Source organism: Dipodomys ordii, unplaced genomic scaffold (genome assembly GCF_000151885.1).
Source record: "Dipodomys ordii isolate 6190 unplaced genomic scaffold, Dord_2.0 Scaffold2, whole genome shotgun sequence".
Lineage (NCBI taxonomy): Eukaryota > Metazoa > Chordata > Mammalia > Rodentia > Heteromyidae > Dipodomys > Dipodomys ordii.
Window position 1 is genome coordinate 34201960 of NW_012267218.1, and position 15774 is coordinate 34217733.

The window sequence follows — 15774 nt, forward strand, 5'->3', positions numbered from 1 at the left end:
ATTTGCTGTTTCACCAAAATAGCATGTAAGAAATTGGTAATTCTCAAACATGCAAAGTATTTCCATGTGTTTAACAAGAAAACTATCCAAAATAAACAATGTTTCTTGGGGCTTGGAAGGTGGCTCAGTGGTACAGTGCTTGCCTTGCATGCATGAGGCCCTGGGTTCGATTCCTCAGCACCACATAAGCAGAAAAACTGGGTTCCATCTGTTTTTCTCTCCCTTTTCTCTTCTTTTATTTTTGGTCCTGCTTACCTTTGTTTCCACCTACTTTGTTGCCCACCTACTGCATATAGCAGTACTTTTAAAAGAACAGGGCAGCCAGACACTGGTTCTAATTTACCCTCAACAAAACTGTGTTGTCTACTTTGAAAATTATTACTTTTCACTTTCCTGCATATAACTATATTTTTAGACATCTAACTAAGAACTGACACTGGTCTTAAATATATACATCTTTCAGTTCAGTGTAAAAATCAATGGAATCATAGAGTGTAATCCTCATAAAGTATCTTTTCAAATAAGTTATCAGAATAAAGCTTACCATTTTGATACCAGTGGAAAATGTCACAGGTTTCATAGTTTTAGGTTTTTCAAGTTGCATTTCCAGTTGGGTAGATCTGTCTTTATGTTGAGCCAAAAGCAGAGCAACAGGGAGATCAGAACTCTCCTGTAAGGAAAGTTCAAGATGAAACTTAAAAAGGAAAAAATTAGAAGTAACAAGTCTCTTAAAGTATGCTTATGTATTGCCAAAGTTCATAGAACTCATAAATGTTATAGACCACAACAGACAATTTGCCCCACAAAAGTTAGAATGTGTTTGTGACTTTAAGTATCACTATCCCACGATACTGTGAAATGTGGGAAATTATGTAACCACTTAATCACAACAAAGAATTTGGAGAAAAAAAAAGTATGCCTTTTCTATAATTATTTGATGTCAAACTAAATACTTTATGTAAAGTTTTTAACAAAAATAATTAACATTCCGTAATAAGGGTGTTGAAACTCATAAATCAAAATAACCTGCAAACAGTATTTTTATAAAGTCCACATTAAAGACCATATTACAGGGTCCCATTTCATTTAGTCACCAACATGATTTATTTAAAAAAAAAAAAAGCTAATCACAAAAAGAGTAGTACAAAGACAAAAGTACTATAACTTAGATCAGATGTTTATCTAAGACACATGTTCTCTTTACTAGTGAGTTCAGACCATTTTGAAATTCTTTCCTGTTAGATTTCACCTGGGGCTGTTGGGAAATGATCTTTGTTCTGTTTTGCACAAAGGAACTATTGTAAATACAACCAATCATATATTTATTTTCTCCTTTACTTATGTTTAAAAATTAAATCAAGCCAGTGCCAGTGGCTCATGCCTATAATCCTAGCTACTCAGGAGACTAACATCTGAGGATCATGGTTCAAAGCCAGCCTGGACAGGAAAGTCTGTGAGACTCTTATCTCCAATTAACTACCAGAAAATCAGAAGTGGCGCTATGGCTCAAGTGGTAGAGCACTTGTCTTGAGCTGAAGAGCTTAGAGCCAAAGCCCAGGCCCAGAGTTCAGGCCCCATGACCGGACCCAAAAAATTTTTAAAAAAATTAAAAAAAAAAAGACAGACATAGATAAAATTAGGTATCTCTCTTATAGAGATACATACAAACCACAGTATTTGTCATACAAAAGGACATAGGAGCCAGGTGACAGTGGCTCACACCTGTAATCCAAGCTACTCAGGAGGCTGAGATCTAAGGATCCTGGTTTCAGAGCTAGTGTAGCCAAGAAAATCTCAAGAAGCTGAGATCTAGGGATCCTGGTTCAAAGCCAGCCTAGGCAGGAAAGTCCATGAGACTGTTATTTCACATTAACCACCAAAAGCTGGAAGTAGAGGTGTGGCTCAAGTGATAAAAGTGCCAGCCTTGAGCAGAAAAAAGCTAAGCAAGAACTAAATTCAAGCCCCAGTACACGCAGAGAGGGGGCGGGGGAGAGGGAGAGGTATAAATTCTCTGCTTCTTGAGACTTTCTAGGATAAATGAACCTTACCAAAGATACATTAAGTCGTTGCACCAACATCATTCACCATGGTAACACAAAGTATACTTAGACAACTTCTTTAACTAAGGCATTTTAATTAAGAAAGCATTAGATTGCTTTGTAACTATGAATTCTTCTAAGCTTCTTTGTATTCTTATTTTCTGCTCCCAGTAATTACAATGGATGGGTAAACTAGTGTTTGTTTTTGCATGTATTCAACAAATAATGTCTGCCTAATCAAATTCCCATAAAATATGAAACCCCCCAAAAAAACAAATTTACTCTTAATGTTACTATGATTTGTAAAGTGTAATTATCCCTTAAGTCATCCTTTAATAATTTAAAAAATAATTAATGCTTTTTAACAGACTATAATCATTTCTAATTAGCCTATTTACAACTTACACCAAATGATTCTCCATTTTTCTGTAGAGGACTTAAAATTCTGGCAGATTCCAGATTCCTCCAGATTTTAGATATATCTTATGTTTGGAGTTAGTCACCTAATTTCCTTCCTTTTACTTCTTTATTGTTAATTATGTCTTTATGGAAGAACTAATAGGTTAAATCTGGGAAACAGTTTATCTTCATAACCGACAGCATCTAAGATTATTCAAAAGCTCTTTTCTGAACACCTCATTACATTACTTCATCTTCATACATACCATATTGCAATGAATATTCCAAGTATGAATAAGGCAAGGTTATTCTGTCCAAGTCCTATAGACAGAGGCCAGAATTTGAACTTGCCCAGTCTCACACTAAAACCCTAATCACTGCCAGTGTTATCTTCTATAAAGAGGCAGTTTGAAACAACACCAGGGTTGCTCAAGGCATCAGAATAAATGGTGTCTTCAACTATTCTTTTACATCCCCTAACTTCTCTTTGTATAAGTCCGTGTAAGTCAGTACTGGGAAAAGGGAGACAGCTTGCTTACAGATGGCCTTTCCTAGAACTATTAAGAGCAAAAGAAGTATGCATCACCATTTACCATTTCAATAAAAGGCTTTGTACCAGAAATAAGTAATTACATGTATAGATCTAATTTCCAAAACTAAACCAGTATTTTATAGTGCTATATCAATAGCAATAATCTTATTCAAAAAAGTAAGTATATAAAATGGCTTTTTAAGAGTTACTACCAAAGATAAAACATTTGGTTAAAGGTATAAAATTACTTCTTGTGTAAAATTCATTTCTATTGTCTCCTACATTGTATATTGAACTCAAGAGACACTCTGGAGACTAGGCTTAGTAATTCAAACCTACAATCCCAGAACTCAGCAGACCAAGGCAGTACACTGTGGTACACTGGAAAAATAAATGAAGATTCTAAGTATATGTACTCTTACTGACTTCCACTGCACACAGTGAACACAGAAGGAAAAAGGACAGGTTGAGCTAACAACATTCATAGTCCATGTTCACATGCAAACACATTTGATGCTATAAAATGATCTTTCTTGATGCCTTCTTAATGTAATTAGTGATCTATTAAAAAGGTAGGTCCACAGGTAGTTGACAATATCTCGCTATATTGACTTAAAATGTATACTAAAAAGTCCATTCCTACTATTAACATTCATTTTTATTTTATTATCTTTAAGTAATTGTATAATGGAGTTGTCTAACAAAGCAGTTTATGAATACAATATATCTTGACCAATGTCATTCCATCACCCCTTTCCACATTCTCACTCAACCCTCTCCTACCCATCCCTTCCCTCAATCTTAATTTAAAGCAGACTATAACTCAATAAGATGAAGAAAATTTGAAATGAAAATCATTTGCCTACATTTATTATGTCATCCAATATAAATTCAAGTTTATGATATTTCAAATATATTATCAAATATTATTTGAATGGCATGTGGTAGCTTGTAATCCCATCACTTAGTCTGAGGCCAACCTGAGCTACACAGTAAGACCCTGTCTCAAAAAAAAGAAATGTATGTATGTATATGTGTGTGTGCATATATACATGTATGATTTGAAAGAAACTGTTAATTATCTTATGAAAACTAAAACCCCAGAAGTGAAAAGTTCCCTATATAATCTGTGTTTACATTACATGAACAATTTGCTGTTTCACCAAAATAGCATGTAAGAAATTGGTAATTCTCAAACATGCAAAGTATTTCCATGTGTTTAACAAGAAAACTATCCAAAATAAACAATGTTTCTTGGGGCTTGGAAGGTGGCTCAGTGGTACAGTGCTTGCCTTGCATGCATGAGGCCCTGGGTTCGATTCCTCAGCACCACATAAGCAGAAAAACTGGGTTCCATCTGTTTTTCTCTCCCTTTTCTCTTCTTTTATTTTTGGTCCTGCTTACCTTTGTTTCCACCTACTTTGTTGCCCACCTACTGCATATAGCAGTACTTTTAAAAGAACAGGGCAGCCAGACACTGGTTCTAATTTACCCTCAACAAAACTGTGTTGTCTACTTTGAAAATTATTACTTTTCACTTTCCTGCATATAACTATATTTTTAGACATCTAACTAAGAACTGACACTGGTCTTAAATATATACATCTTTCAGTTCAGTGTAAAAATCAATGGAATCATAGAGTGTAATCCTCATAAAGTATCTTTTCAAATAAGTTATCAGAATAAAGCTTACCATTTTGATACCAGTGGAAAATGTCACAGGTTTCATAGTTTTAGGTTTTTCAAGTTGCATTTCCAGTTGGGTAGATCTGTCTTTATGTTGAGCCAAAAGCAGAGCAACAGGGAGATCAGAACTCTCCTGTAAGGAAAGTTCAAGATGAAACTTAAAAAGGAAAAAATTAGAAGTAACAAGTCTCTTAAAGTATGCTTATGTATTGCCAAAGTTCATAGAACTCATAAATGTTATAGACCACAACAGACAATTTGCCCCACAAAAGTTAGAATGTGTTTGTGACTTTAAGTATCACTATCCCACGATACTGTGAAATGTGGGAAATTATGTAACCACTTAATCACAACAAAGAATTTGGAGAAAAAAAAAGTATGCCTTTTCTATAATTATTTGATGTCAAACTAAATACTTTATGTAAAGTTTTTAACAAAAATAATTAACATTCCGTAATAAGGGTGTTGAAACTCATAAATCAAAATAACCTGCAAACAGTATTTTTATAAAGTCCACATTAAAGACCATATTACAGGGTCCCATTTCATTTAGTCACCAACATGATTTATTTAAAAAAAAAAAAAGCTAATCACAAAAAGAGTAGTACAAAGACAAAAGTACTATAACTTAGATCAGATGTTTATCTAAGACACATGTTCTCTTTACTAGTGAGTTCAGACCATTTTGAAATTCTTTCCTGTTAGATTTCACCTGGGGCTGTTGGGAAATGATCTTTGTTCTGTTTTGCACAAAGGAACTATTGTAAATACAACCAATCATATATTTATTTTCTCCTTTACTTATGTTTAAAAATTAAATCAAGCCAGTGCCAGTGGCTCATGCCTATAATCCTAGCTACTCAGGAGACTAACATCTGAGGATCATGGTTCAAAGCCAGCCTGGACAGGAAAGTCTGTGAGACTCTTATCTCCAATTAACTACCAGAAAATCAGAAGTGGCGCTATGGCTCAAGTGGTAGAGCACTTGTCTTGAGCTGAAGAGCTTAGAGCCAAAGCCCAGGCCCAGAGTTCAAGCCCCATGACTGACAAGAAAGAAACAAACAAATGAACAAACAAAAAATAAATGTAAAAGGAATAATAAACTAATAATAATAGCTAATAAACTAATAAAAATAATGGCTAATAAACTAAATCACTGGCTCCCAATAAATTCTGGTGCTAATTCACAACTGACAATTTTTCTAAAAAGCAAAAGTTCTTTATATATAAAGCAAAATAATGTATTCACTTTGAAAAAGTTGCTAATAAGCAACACTGGCTTGCTTTAATCCTCATTTCAAATTCACATTAAAAGGAACTGAATGTTAAAAATGTCTTGATAAATAGTAACATTTCATAAAAAACAAATTCCTACGTATCTAAAACTAATTTAAATACTGTTACAAATTTACTTTAAATCTACTTATACTTTAGAACTCAAAATTTTAGAGCCTGAAAGTCTTTGAAAATGTTAAGCTAGAATAAAACATGAACTTTAACCAAAAAAAAAAAAATCTACTGAGCACGATAAATTGTGAAACCTATATGCTGTGGGAAACACAGAACATGCAAATTCAGTCTTTCAAGTTATTTCAGTCTTCTTGGCATTATATTTCACCTTGAAAGGTTCTATACCCTATAATAATTGCCTAAAGGCACACTGTTTAATATTTAAAGAAATTTTAATAAGACTGCCTGTAATACTCATTAAAAGCTTTATAATGACCCTTTTAAAAGATTATTTTAACTGACTTTAAGCAAGCCATCTGGCAAACAATATTTCTAATAAAAATCAGCTACTGCGTTTGACAACAATATTAACTCATACAAAATTTAAGACATAAACTGAAGAGAATTTTCAAACAGGAATATAAAAAGATTTAATAAGACAGGACCTGATTAAAAATCTTTTTCCAAACTGTTAAAAAAAACTGAATTTACAATAAGAATTAAATAAATGGATTTTTAAGCCAATGTTATGGCAAATGCTAAGCCATAAACATTAAGACCATAACATTAAAATCCTGTCACATACAGTATAATCTAATGTCAATGCTTTTTAAAAGGTTTCAGAGTGACTTTTGACAGAAGGACCAATCTCAAAAACAGGACGCAACAAGTAGTACTTGTATAAATTAGTTCCAGGGAATAATCCAAGGATTTAAATATCTAGGCATATTTACAAATGCCAATGTTATCGTCTTATTTTTTATAATAATCTAACAAGTGAACATATATAGAAAAAGAAATATACTATTTCTTGAGTAAATAATAGTTCAAGAAGATAAAAGAAATTTAATGAGTCAATTAGTTAATAAGAACTAAAAATGTTAAAATATATAACAAAATTACTAAAAATGAAAAATGAATATAACTAAATTTTTTAAATAAATTTTAAAATGAAAACCAGAAAGGCAAACTGCAGTGGTATTCTAAACCAATCTGTTGTAATTAATTGTACTAATGAGTACAGTAAATTACTAAAACTTTATATAACCACCATGTTACATGATCTAAATAGTGAGGAAAGTATGTGCGGTAATGACTTGCAGGTGAAGAAAACAGGAAGTGGGGGGAGGGAGACTCACAAAAACCAATATTAACTCCAGATTATACACAGTGTAGGACGCTGGCAGTTTCACCTCTTGCTTCATGCCTCACTGAATTAGAAGGAGCTTCATGCCAATAGCAGCTCAGTGAAGCAGCAAAGCTTAGTACTTTTTAGGACGAAAAATTATGCCAGAATAATTGCCATGCAAAGTAGCTAACCTTAAAAAAACCTGATATTTGATGAAATAAAAATAGTATACTTTCACCTAATATGTGTATTTAGGATTAATTCAGTTAGCCATACAGAGAAGCATTATGCCCAATAAGTATATTTTGTTTGTAGAACTGAGGATATAAAAATTGTATCATTAATATTTAGCAATCCATCCTTTAATAACTTTAATTTCTCACCAAACACCAAACCTATTCAAATATATAGAATACAATGTGCATTAATTCAACTGCTAAAGCCAAGCCCACCACCTATTCACTATTATTATTCTATTTTTATACACTTGCCTCATTATTAGAAATGAATCACTCTCCACTCATAGAAAGTAGACAGGGTTTATGATAAACATGCTATGTGTAAGCCTCAGTAATCACCTTTTCCTTGTTTTTACTTTCTCACCTCTCTCATTTAAGTAACCTCCATTTGTTATTCCTGATTAACTGGCTTAAATGCTTTGGGGGCAAAGCAAATGAGAAAATTACATACACATTTACCCCATCCTAGAATAACAGAGTACCAATTAAGACAAAGGAACTAAGAACTAAAACTAAAGGAATGCCTGCTGGAAATGAATTTATATGTACAGAAATGAAAAGGCAGGACACAAAGACTCTTGGACAAAAAGTTTTCTAGTCTGTGATATCTTCAATATCAATCACATGGGGTTGTATCAAATAATATGGTATAAATCTATGAAATACTTCACTAATAGTAATATTTAGTTATTATCATTGCTATTATCTAACAAAACTAAGGAACTAGTTACTAGAAAACACTAAACTGAAACATTTTTCATACAAAATATAAAATACAGTTCTAACACTGGTACAAAGTCACTATAAACTTCATCACAGAACCAATAACTGAAAAATGAGGTAGTTATTAGAAAATTAATCAAGAGAAAAATACTCTGAAAACAATACATTTTAGTCAGTAAACTTATAAACACAGACAATCTATTAAAAGTATCCTGGCTAGATCAGTGATTTGTCTTTCTCATATGAAAATAAAGTAACAAAAAGAAAAGAGAGAGGGATGGAAAGAGAGGACAGAGAAAGGGGAGGAGGGAGAGGGGAAAAGAGGAGGGGGAAGAGATGGGAAAAGAAAGGAAGGACAAGGGAGGAAGAGGCGAGAAAGAGAAGAAGGGAGGGAGGAAGCGAAAAGAAAGAAGAGGGAGAAGACAGAAAGAAGAGAAAAAAAGAGAGTGAAAAAGAGGAAGGGAAAGGGACAGGGAGGGAGACAGAAGAGAGAGGAGGAGGGAAGGAGGGAGAGAGAATACACAAGAACTTTCTTTAAAGTCTATAAATAGTGCCATGTCTACAAAACAACCATATCCTAGGGAAAAAAATCACTTCAAATCCTTCATAGCAGCTGGCAAGCTATAAATCAGTACATTGATGAATAAGAAAAATTACAATTAAAGTCATTTTCATAATTTCAATCACTAAGCTCTGAAGTACAGATTGGGTACATGAATTAAATTATGCCAGATTCTGGGAAATATTATTTCTTTTCCAAGTACATACTATGTTGATTAAAAATGACCATAATATTCCTGCCAAGTGGTAGGATATATATCCCTTCAGACTAAAACTGAGTGGGCTCTTACTAAGAAATATAGTGGAAATACTACTATGTAACCTGTCCAAATAGCCCACAGACGACTTGGATTCCTGACTCACAGAATGGTAAACATAAAAGGTTATTATTTGCTCACTTATTTGTGGAGGATATGGCTTCTTATTCAAAAAGACATTTTTAGTATCAATAAATAACTAATAGTAAACAAGAGCATTAACAGTTTGGGAATGCTATTTAAAGGCCATTGACTAGCATGATAGGAAGGAAAACATTTCTTCATCATAATTAGCATGAATACATACCAGTTCATCTAAAAAGGCCTGTTTATTCTTCCTTTTGAGAATCTGCTGCAGTTGTTCCTCTTTCTGTATGAACAGTCTTCTTTGTTCATTTTCCTGTCGTTCTACCTCTAAAGCTTCTTCCAATTCTTCTTGTTCCCGAGTCTAAAACAAAAATTTATATATGGCATGGAATAAATTTAGCAATCAGCAGAAATCCATACCAAACTCTACTTACTGGAAGTATAATAAAACACCCTAATCACTTATTTTTAATAATATAGCACTTTTGCATAAAAGGAAGCAAGTTATTTTATTTCATGTAAGCATGTTAGTATTAAAAGGAATGATACCTACACCTAAACAAATATCTAAACGAAGTACACAAAGTTCAGAAGCAGAACTATAATAACTGCACTTAACAAGTAGAGTTTTGAATACATGAATTATTTATATATTTGTTATATCTATAACAAAACTGAACCCAGGGCTTCATGCTTACAAAGCAAGCAATCTACCATTCAAGTCATGCGAACAATACTTAAAATTATAATTAGTACAGTTAAATTAATTCATTAGAGGATTCTTTCATTTCACACGCCTCAATAAACTAAGTTCCCAACTGCGCTCATATACTGTAGTAAAATATGCAAAACTAAGCATCTGTTCTCCGGTATTTCTTACTTTACTAGGAGTAAACCAGTAGAAGTAAAGCAGCATGAACTCAGTCATCTTTGACTACTCCCTCTCTCCATTCCCTTTTTTAATTCAGCTGCTAGAGTTTTATAACCATCTCCCAATATTTTGCAAAACTTTCCACCACTATTACCAAAGACACTATTGGAACTAAGACTCCCAATTGTCTAGAAGAATTGGTAGGACTAAATCTAAAAGTTATATACATAAGTAGTTCTTGTGTGTGCATGTACTTGCAATTAAGTATTGCAAATGTTAAGAAGGTATAGTCAGGTACATAGTAAAGACAAAATTAATAGGTGATAAACTTTTCTAGAGAATACATATCCAAGCCAAAACAGGTTTAGTGTTTTAAGTGGGATTCTGTCCCCTAAAATATGTTAAACGCCAAACAAATGTGATCTTATTTGGGAAATAGGACCTTATTGATGTAATCAAGTTAAAGCAAGTCCATACTATAAACAGACACCAAGTCAAGACAGAGGCAGAGATTAGAGGGATGCATCTGAAAACATTGCTAGCTACCACAGAAGCTAAAAGCAGCAAAGAAGGGTCCTCCTCTAGAGCTTTTAGAGAGAGCATGGCCCTGCTGAAATCTTGAATTCAGACTTCTAAGTTATGTAATGCTGAGAAGATAAAATTCCTGCTGATATAAGCCACCTAGTTTGAGCTTTTTACAGAAGCCCTGTAAAATATATAAAGACTGAGTTAAAGACTTCAAACAGGGAGGCTGGGTCTGAGGATCACAGTTCAAAGCCAGCATAGCCAAGAAAGTCTTCTCTCCAATTTACCACCAAAAACCAGAAACAGAGCTTTTCACAGTGACTTAGGCCCTCTCTACTTCTCCAATAAAAACTCTGTGTGTCTATTTCTCTCTCTCCCTTTCTCTTTCTCTCTCTCATACATACAAGCTTTCACAATATAGAATTACAACTCTCAGAACTCTCCATGAATATCTTTGTGTTCTTTCCTCCATTCATTTCACCTGAAATATCTTCATGCTGCCTTTCTAACCCATTCCCAAATTCTTAAATTAAATAACTTCTACTAGTTCTTCTAGATTATTCTGACCAGGCATCAGTGGCTCATGGCTAAAGTCTGAAGACCATGGTTTGAAACAAGCCTGGACAGGAAAGTCTCTTATCTCCAATTAATTACCAAGAAGCTGGAAATAGGACTATAGCTCAAAGGGTAGAGTACTAGCCTTAAGTGGGAAAAACAAAAAAACAAAAAACCTAGGGAGTTCAAGCCTCAGTTACCAGCACAAAAAAGAAAAAAAAAAAAAAGACTCTATTCTACTCATACATCCTCTTCCTTGGAACACTTTTTCATTCTTTCAGAATAAATTGATTATACTTCTATACTCTCATTAAAAGGCACATCAGTCTTTCCATGTCCTCACAACACACTGTGAAATTACCTGGACGTAGCTGCTTCTTCATCTTCATGTACTATATGCTTATCAGATATACAAAAAGTATGTACTAAAATGATTTATTTCTCTAAATTGCTGGAATTTTTACACAGCAATCTCTGCTATGCATGAAAGCCCAAAAAAATAAAATAAAAAATAACCTAATCTTAACTGATATTCTTTTTTAAGATTTAAGTATTTTTGTTTGGTTTTTCCACACTCATACCGAAGTCAGATGTCAACTCCATGAAACAAGTAAGCCTTTCTCAGTAGACAACTCCATACTAATATTCTCTGTCAAGTCATTTTATATACTAAATCAAGCAAGAGATCACCTTTTTTTCCATCTTTTATACATCATTAATATTTCTGGAAAAATAAGATTTCATAGAGATAATAAAAGGCAAGTGGCTATCTTAGGTTATTTTTTAAAAAATCAACATTTAAGGTAGCTTTTGCTTTATAGACTGCTTCAGGGCTCACTATAAGCAATGTTATAATTAAACTAACATCTTAAAATATGTGGCCTTAAGGCTATATGCTTTGTCAACAAGCATATAGAATCACTAACAAGTACAATACACAGAAAGATCAATAAATGTAGTATGTATGAAATAAAGTATCACTTTATTCAATCACCTATCGTTATATCATTCTCAAATATTATAAATTCCTACTTTTAAATAATACCACTAGTCTAGAATTAAATTACTTTCATCAACTGTGGATGGAAAGAACACTCAGTTGAAAAAAAAACCCACTATTATTGTATTAAATAGGGCTAATGCAGTAATTTGCAAAGGCATACCATTTTGAAGTATCTTTCAAAGTACCCAGAGAAGGCTAGTAGGCAAAGAGACTAATTCTTATTGCATACTAATATTCTCAGGAATGAGATATCTTTTTTAAGAAAGTAAGGTTACATATGAATAGGAGTGCTAATTCCTTGAGAGCTTTATGACTGACAGGCAAGATATGACTAAAGAAACTTCTTCCAAACACAAAATGAAAATGCAAGGTATATGATCCAAATATCCTACTATCTGTTTAGTGATGATTAATAAAAAATTCTGATAAGGAACCTCAAAAGTAGTTTCCTGCTGGGCGCCGGTGGCTCATGCCTATAATCCTAGTTATTCAGGAGGCTGAGATCTGAGGATCACGGTTCAAAGCCAGCCCGGGCAGGAAAGTCCGTGAGACTCTTATCTCCAATAAACCACCAGAAAAACGGAAGTGGCACTGTAGCTCAAGTGGTAGAGTGCTAGTCTTGAGCTGAAGAGCTGAGGGACAGTGCTTAGGCAGAGTTCAAGCCCCATGACCCACAAAAAAAAAAAAAATTAGTTTCCTCTACGTTTCCCCCAAAACTAGAGACCCAAGTTATTTAAAAAAAAAAAATTGAGAGCTGATTTTTGTTTTGTTTTCTGTCAGCCATGGGGCCTACTATTAGTCAAATGCAAACTTAACAAAAAATTATACAGACAAAACCAACAGTAACAAAGGCAGGCACACCTAGCTTTGAGCAAAAAAGCTCAGGAAAGCACTCAGGCTTGGAGTTCAAGCCTCAGAACCAGCACAATAACAACAACAAAAATTAACTGTAACATACAACTACCTTAAGGACAGCACAGTCTAATATAATTCTGTCAAAGTTGTTTTTGTTATAATAATGTATTCATCCTCACCTGCATGCCTATACAATACCTATTAGTATCTCTGGCCTAAATTTCAGCTAAAAACCTTGTTAATACAGCTGGTTTTAAGGAAAGAGAGCTTTTTAAAGGATCATGTAGAAGCAATTATCATAATGAAAAGGAGAAAATACTTAACAACCAATCAGTTTTAACTTATATAATGCAAAGGAGAAAATATTTAACAACCAACCAGTTTTAACTTATTTTTCTGAATGACATCTTTGTTTTCCTTTTGGTATATCTCCATTTTCTTTTTTGTGTTTTCCAAATCCACATTGTTGGTCAAGTTGAAAACTGCAGAAAGGAAATAATGTCATGAAATAGTTTTAACAGAAATCATGAGTAAATAATAAAAATCAAATATTATACATACTATTTTGTGTGCGTGCACGTATGTGTGTGTGCGCGCGTGCGCACACACACACGCACGTGCGCACACGCACGCGCACACACACGGGCACGCCAGTTTTGGGACTTGGGTGCTATCCCTGAGCTTTTTTCTCAAGCTAGCATTCTACCAATGAGCCACAGCTCCACTTTCAGCTTGTTGGTAGTTAACTGGAGTTAAGAGTTTCATGGACTTTCTTACCCAGGCTGGCTCTGAACCATGATTCTCAGATCTCAGCTTCTTTAGAAGCCAGATCACAAATGTGAGCCACCAACACTCAGCCCATAGTGACATCATACTCATTGTATTCCCCCCTTTTTTTGCAATACTAGAATTTAGACTCAGGGCCTTGAGTTTCCTAGGCAAGCACTCTACCCACCTGAGCCATTCCCCCAGCCCTCACTCTTTTTTTTTTATTGTGAAAATACTGTACAGAGGGGTTACAATTACATGGGCAAGATAATGAGTACATTTCTTATCAAGCATTGTAGCCTCCTCCTTGTTTTCCCTTCCCATCCCATCACTCTTTCTATTTACATCCTTTCTATTCTCTATTTTAGACACTAAATCTCATTATGGTAACTGTATTTTTTCCTGAGCCAAATATAAGGACACACTGTCAGACAATTGCACTTGTATCTAAATGTCAAGATCAGTCCAGAAAACCTAGCTATCTACTTGCCATAATCACATTATATCTGATTTTTCTAGTCCCCACTGTTTTGAAACATATAGAAGATTGCTGAATGTTTTTAAGTTAAAAAAAAGTCTAATAGCTCATACATCAGTCAGATCAAAACTGAAAAGTTTGTAATCCAGAAATAGTAATCCAAGAATTTTAAAAATAATATACTTGTATAACTTATAACAAACAGTTATAACAAAACGTTTTATTCACATTCCAATTGTCTCCAACATGACTACATTCAAACTTGAATTACTTCCCTTGTAATCTAATCTAAAAGAGCAGGAATAAGAAACAGTTGAGATTTAAGCTGGAAAAAGGATAAAGTGTCACCAAAACTACATAACACTGACATACGTTCAGATACTAATACAGTTTCAGTAAAATTCTCATTGTAGTTGTATCTGAATTGTATTTATATATAAAAATTACAAGATTCTTATAATACTCCAAGTCAAAACATACAAATCTGCTTTGGCATCTATAAGCTCACAGCAAAAAATACTGTCTTCAACAGGAGGAGGACACAGAATTAAGTGGGAAATGGAACAGCATACAACAAAGGGGCCCATCAGCTGCACTGGACATAGAAGAAAAAGAACTAAGCAACCCAAAGACAGCGATAGGAAGGGAGGAATGATAGGGAAAGAGGAAACAGCCTAAACTAAGCAAAAGGAAAGAAATGTAAACATCACCTGGTGTGGAAGAAATAATTTGTATTGTCAAAGCTCATAGAACTCACAAACTGTCTAGACCTTGATAATGACAAAGTGTCTTATCAAGGTTAAAATGTGTTTGTGAATTTAACTAAGTATCACTATTCCACAATACTGTGAAATATGTGAAATTTATGTAATCAACTCATGTCTATTTTTAAAAAAAGTGAGAGAAGGGATGGGTTAGGAGCAATGAGTGACAATGTTGTCTGATACCTTGTATTCATATACTGTTTTATAGAATGGAAACTTCTTTGTACAACTACTTAAAGATAATAATTTTTAAAAACCTGAAAAAGTCTTCACTACCTCATTTTATAATAGAATCCATATCAAGACTCTTACATAATTCAATTCAGACTTCCTTCACCTTCCCCCATAATCTCTGTCTGTCATCAGCCCTTCTACCATTCTCTGATTAATGGTCATTGCCTCCAACTTCTTGTACTACCAACAAGATGAATGCTTTACCCTTTGTGTTCCTATAGATTCTTCACATCTCATTCCTTCTTCAAATTAACAGCCACCTTAAACAGCTCCTATACTTTTGGATTATATATTCCAACACCTATAGGAGTTGGAAAGTCATACTGAAGGATCAACATAGTTATCTGTTTTAAGTATGACCATCAAAAGACCAATCTTTAAGACAGGTATGAAGATGAACACCTATAATTCCAGCATTCAGGAAGCTGAAGCAGAAGGATCTTGAATCCAAGGCCAACCTAGGCTTAACATAGCAAAGGGGGATGAGGATAGGAAGGAAGAGGAAGGAAAAAAGGGGAAATAAAAGAATTTTATTTTGGGGCTGGGCAGGTGGCTCGGTGGTAGAGCACTTGCCTTGCATGCATGAGGCCCTGGGTTCGATTCCTCAGCACCACATAAGA

General features: G+C 34.0%; 1 protein-coding gene across 1 annotated transcript in view; it reads right to left on the minus strand.

The window, feature by feature from the left end:
* Mnat1 (MNAT CDK-activating kinase assembly factor 1) overlaps window positions 1–15774 on the minus strand; it is a 116606-nt gene that overhangs the window by 65401 nt on the left and 35431 nt on the right. Inside the window, exons 4-7 of the mRNA XM_013013890.1 lie at window positions 13289–13392; window positions 9322–9462; window positions 4664–4789; window positions 545–670 (exon numbers count right to left, since the gene is read on the minus strand). Coding sequence (XP_012869344.1) covers window positions 545–670; window positions 4664–4789; window positions 9322–9462; window positions 13289–13392 — 497 coding nt within the window. The remainder of the gene's footprint in view (window positions 1–544; window positions 671–4663; window positions 4790–9321; window positions 9463–13288; window positions 13393–15774) is intronic.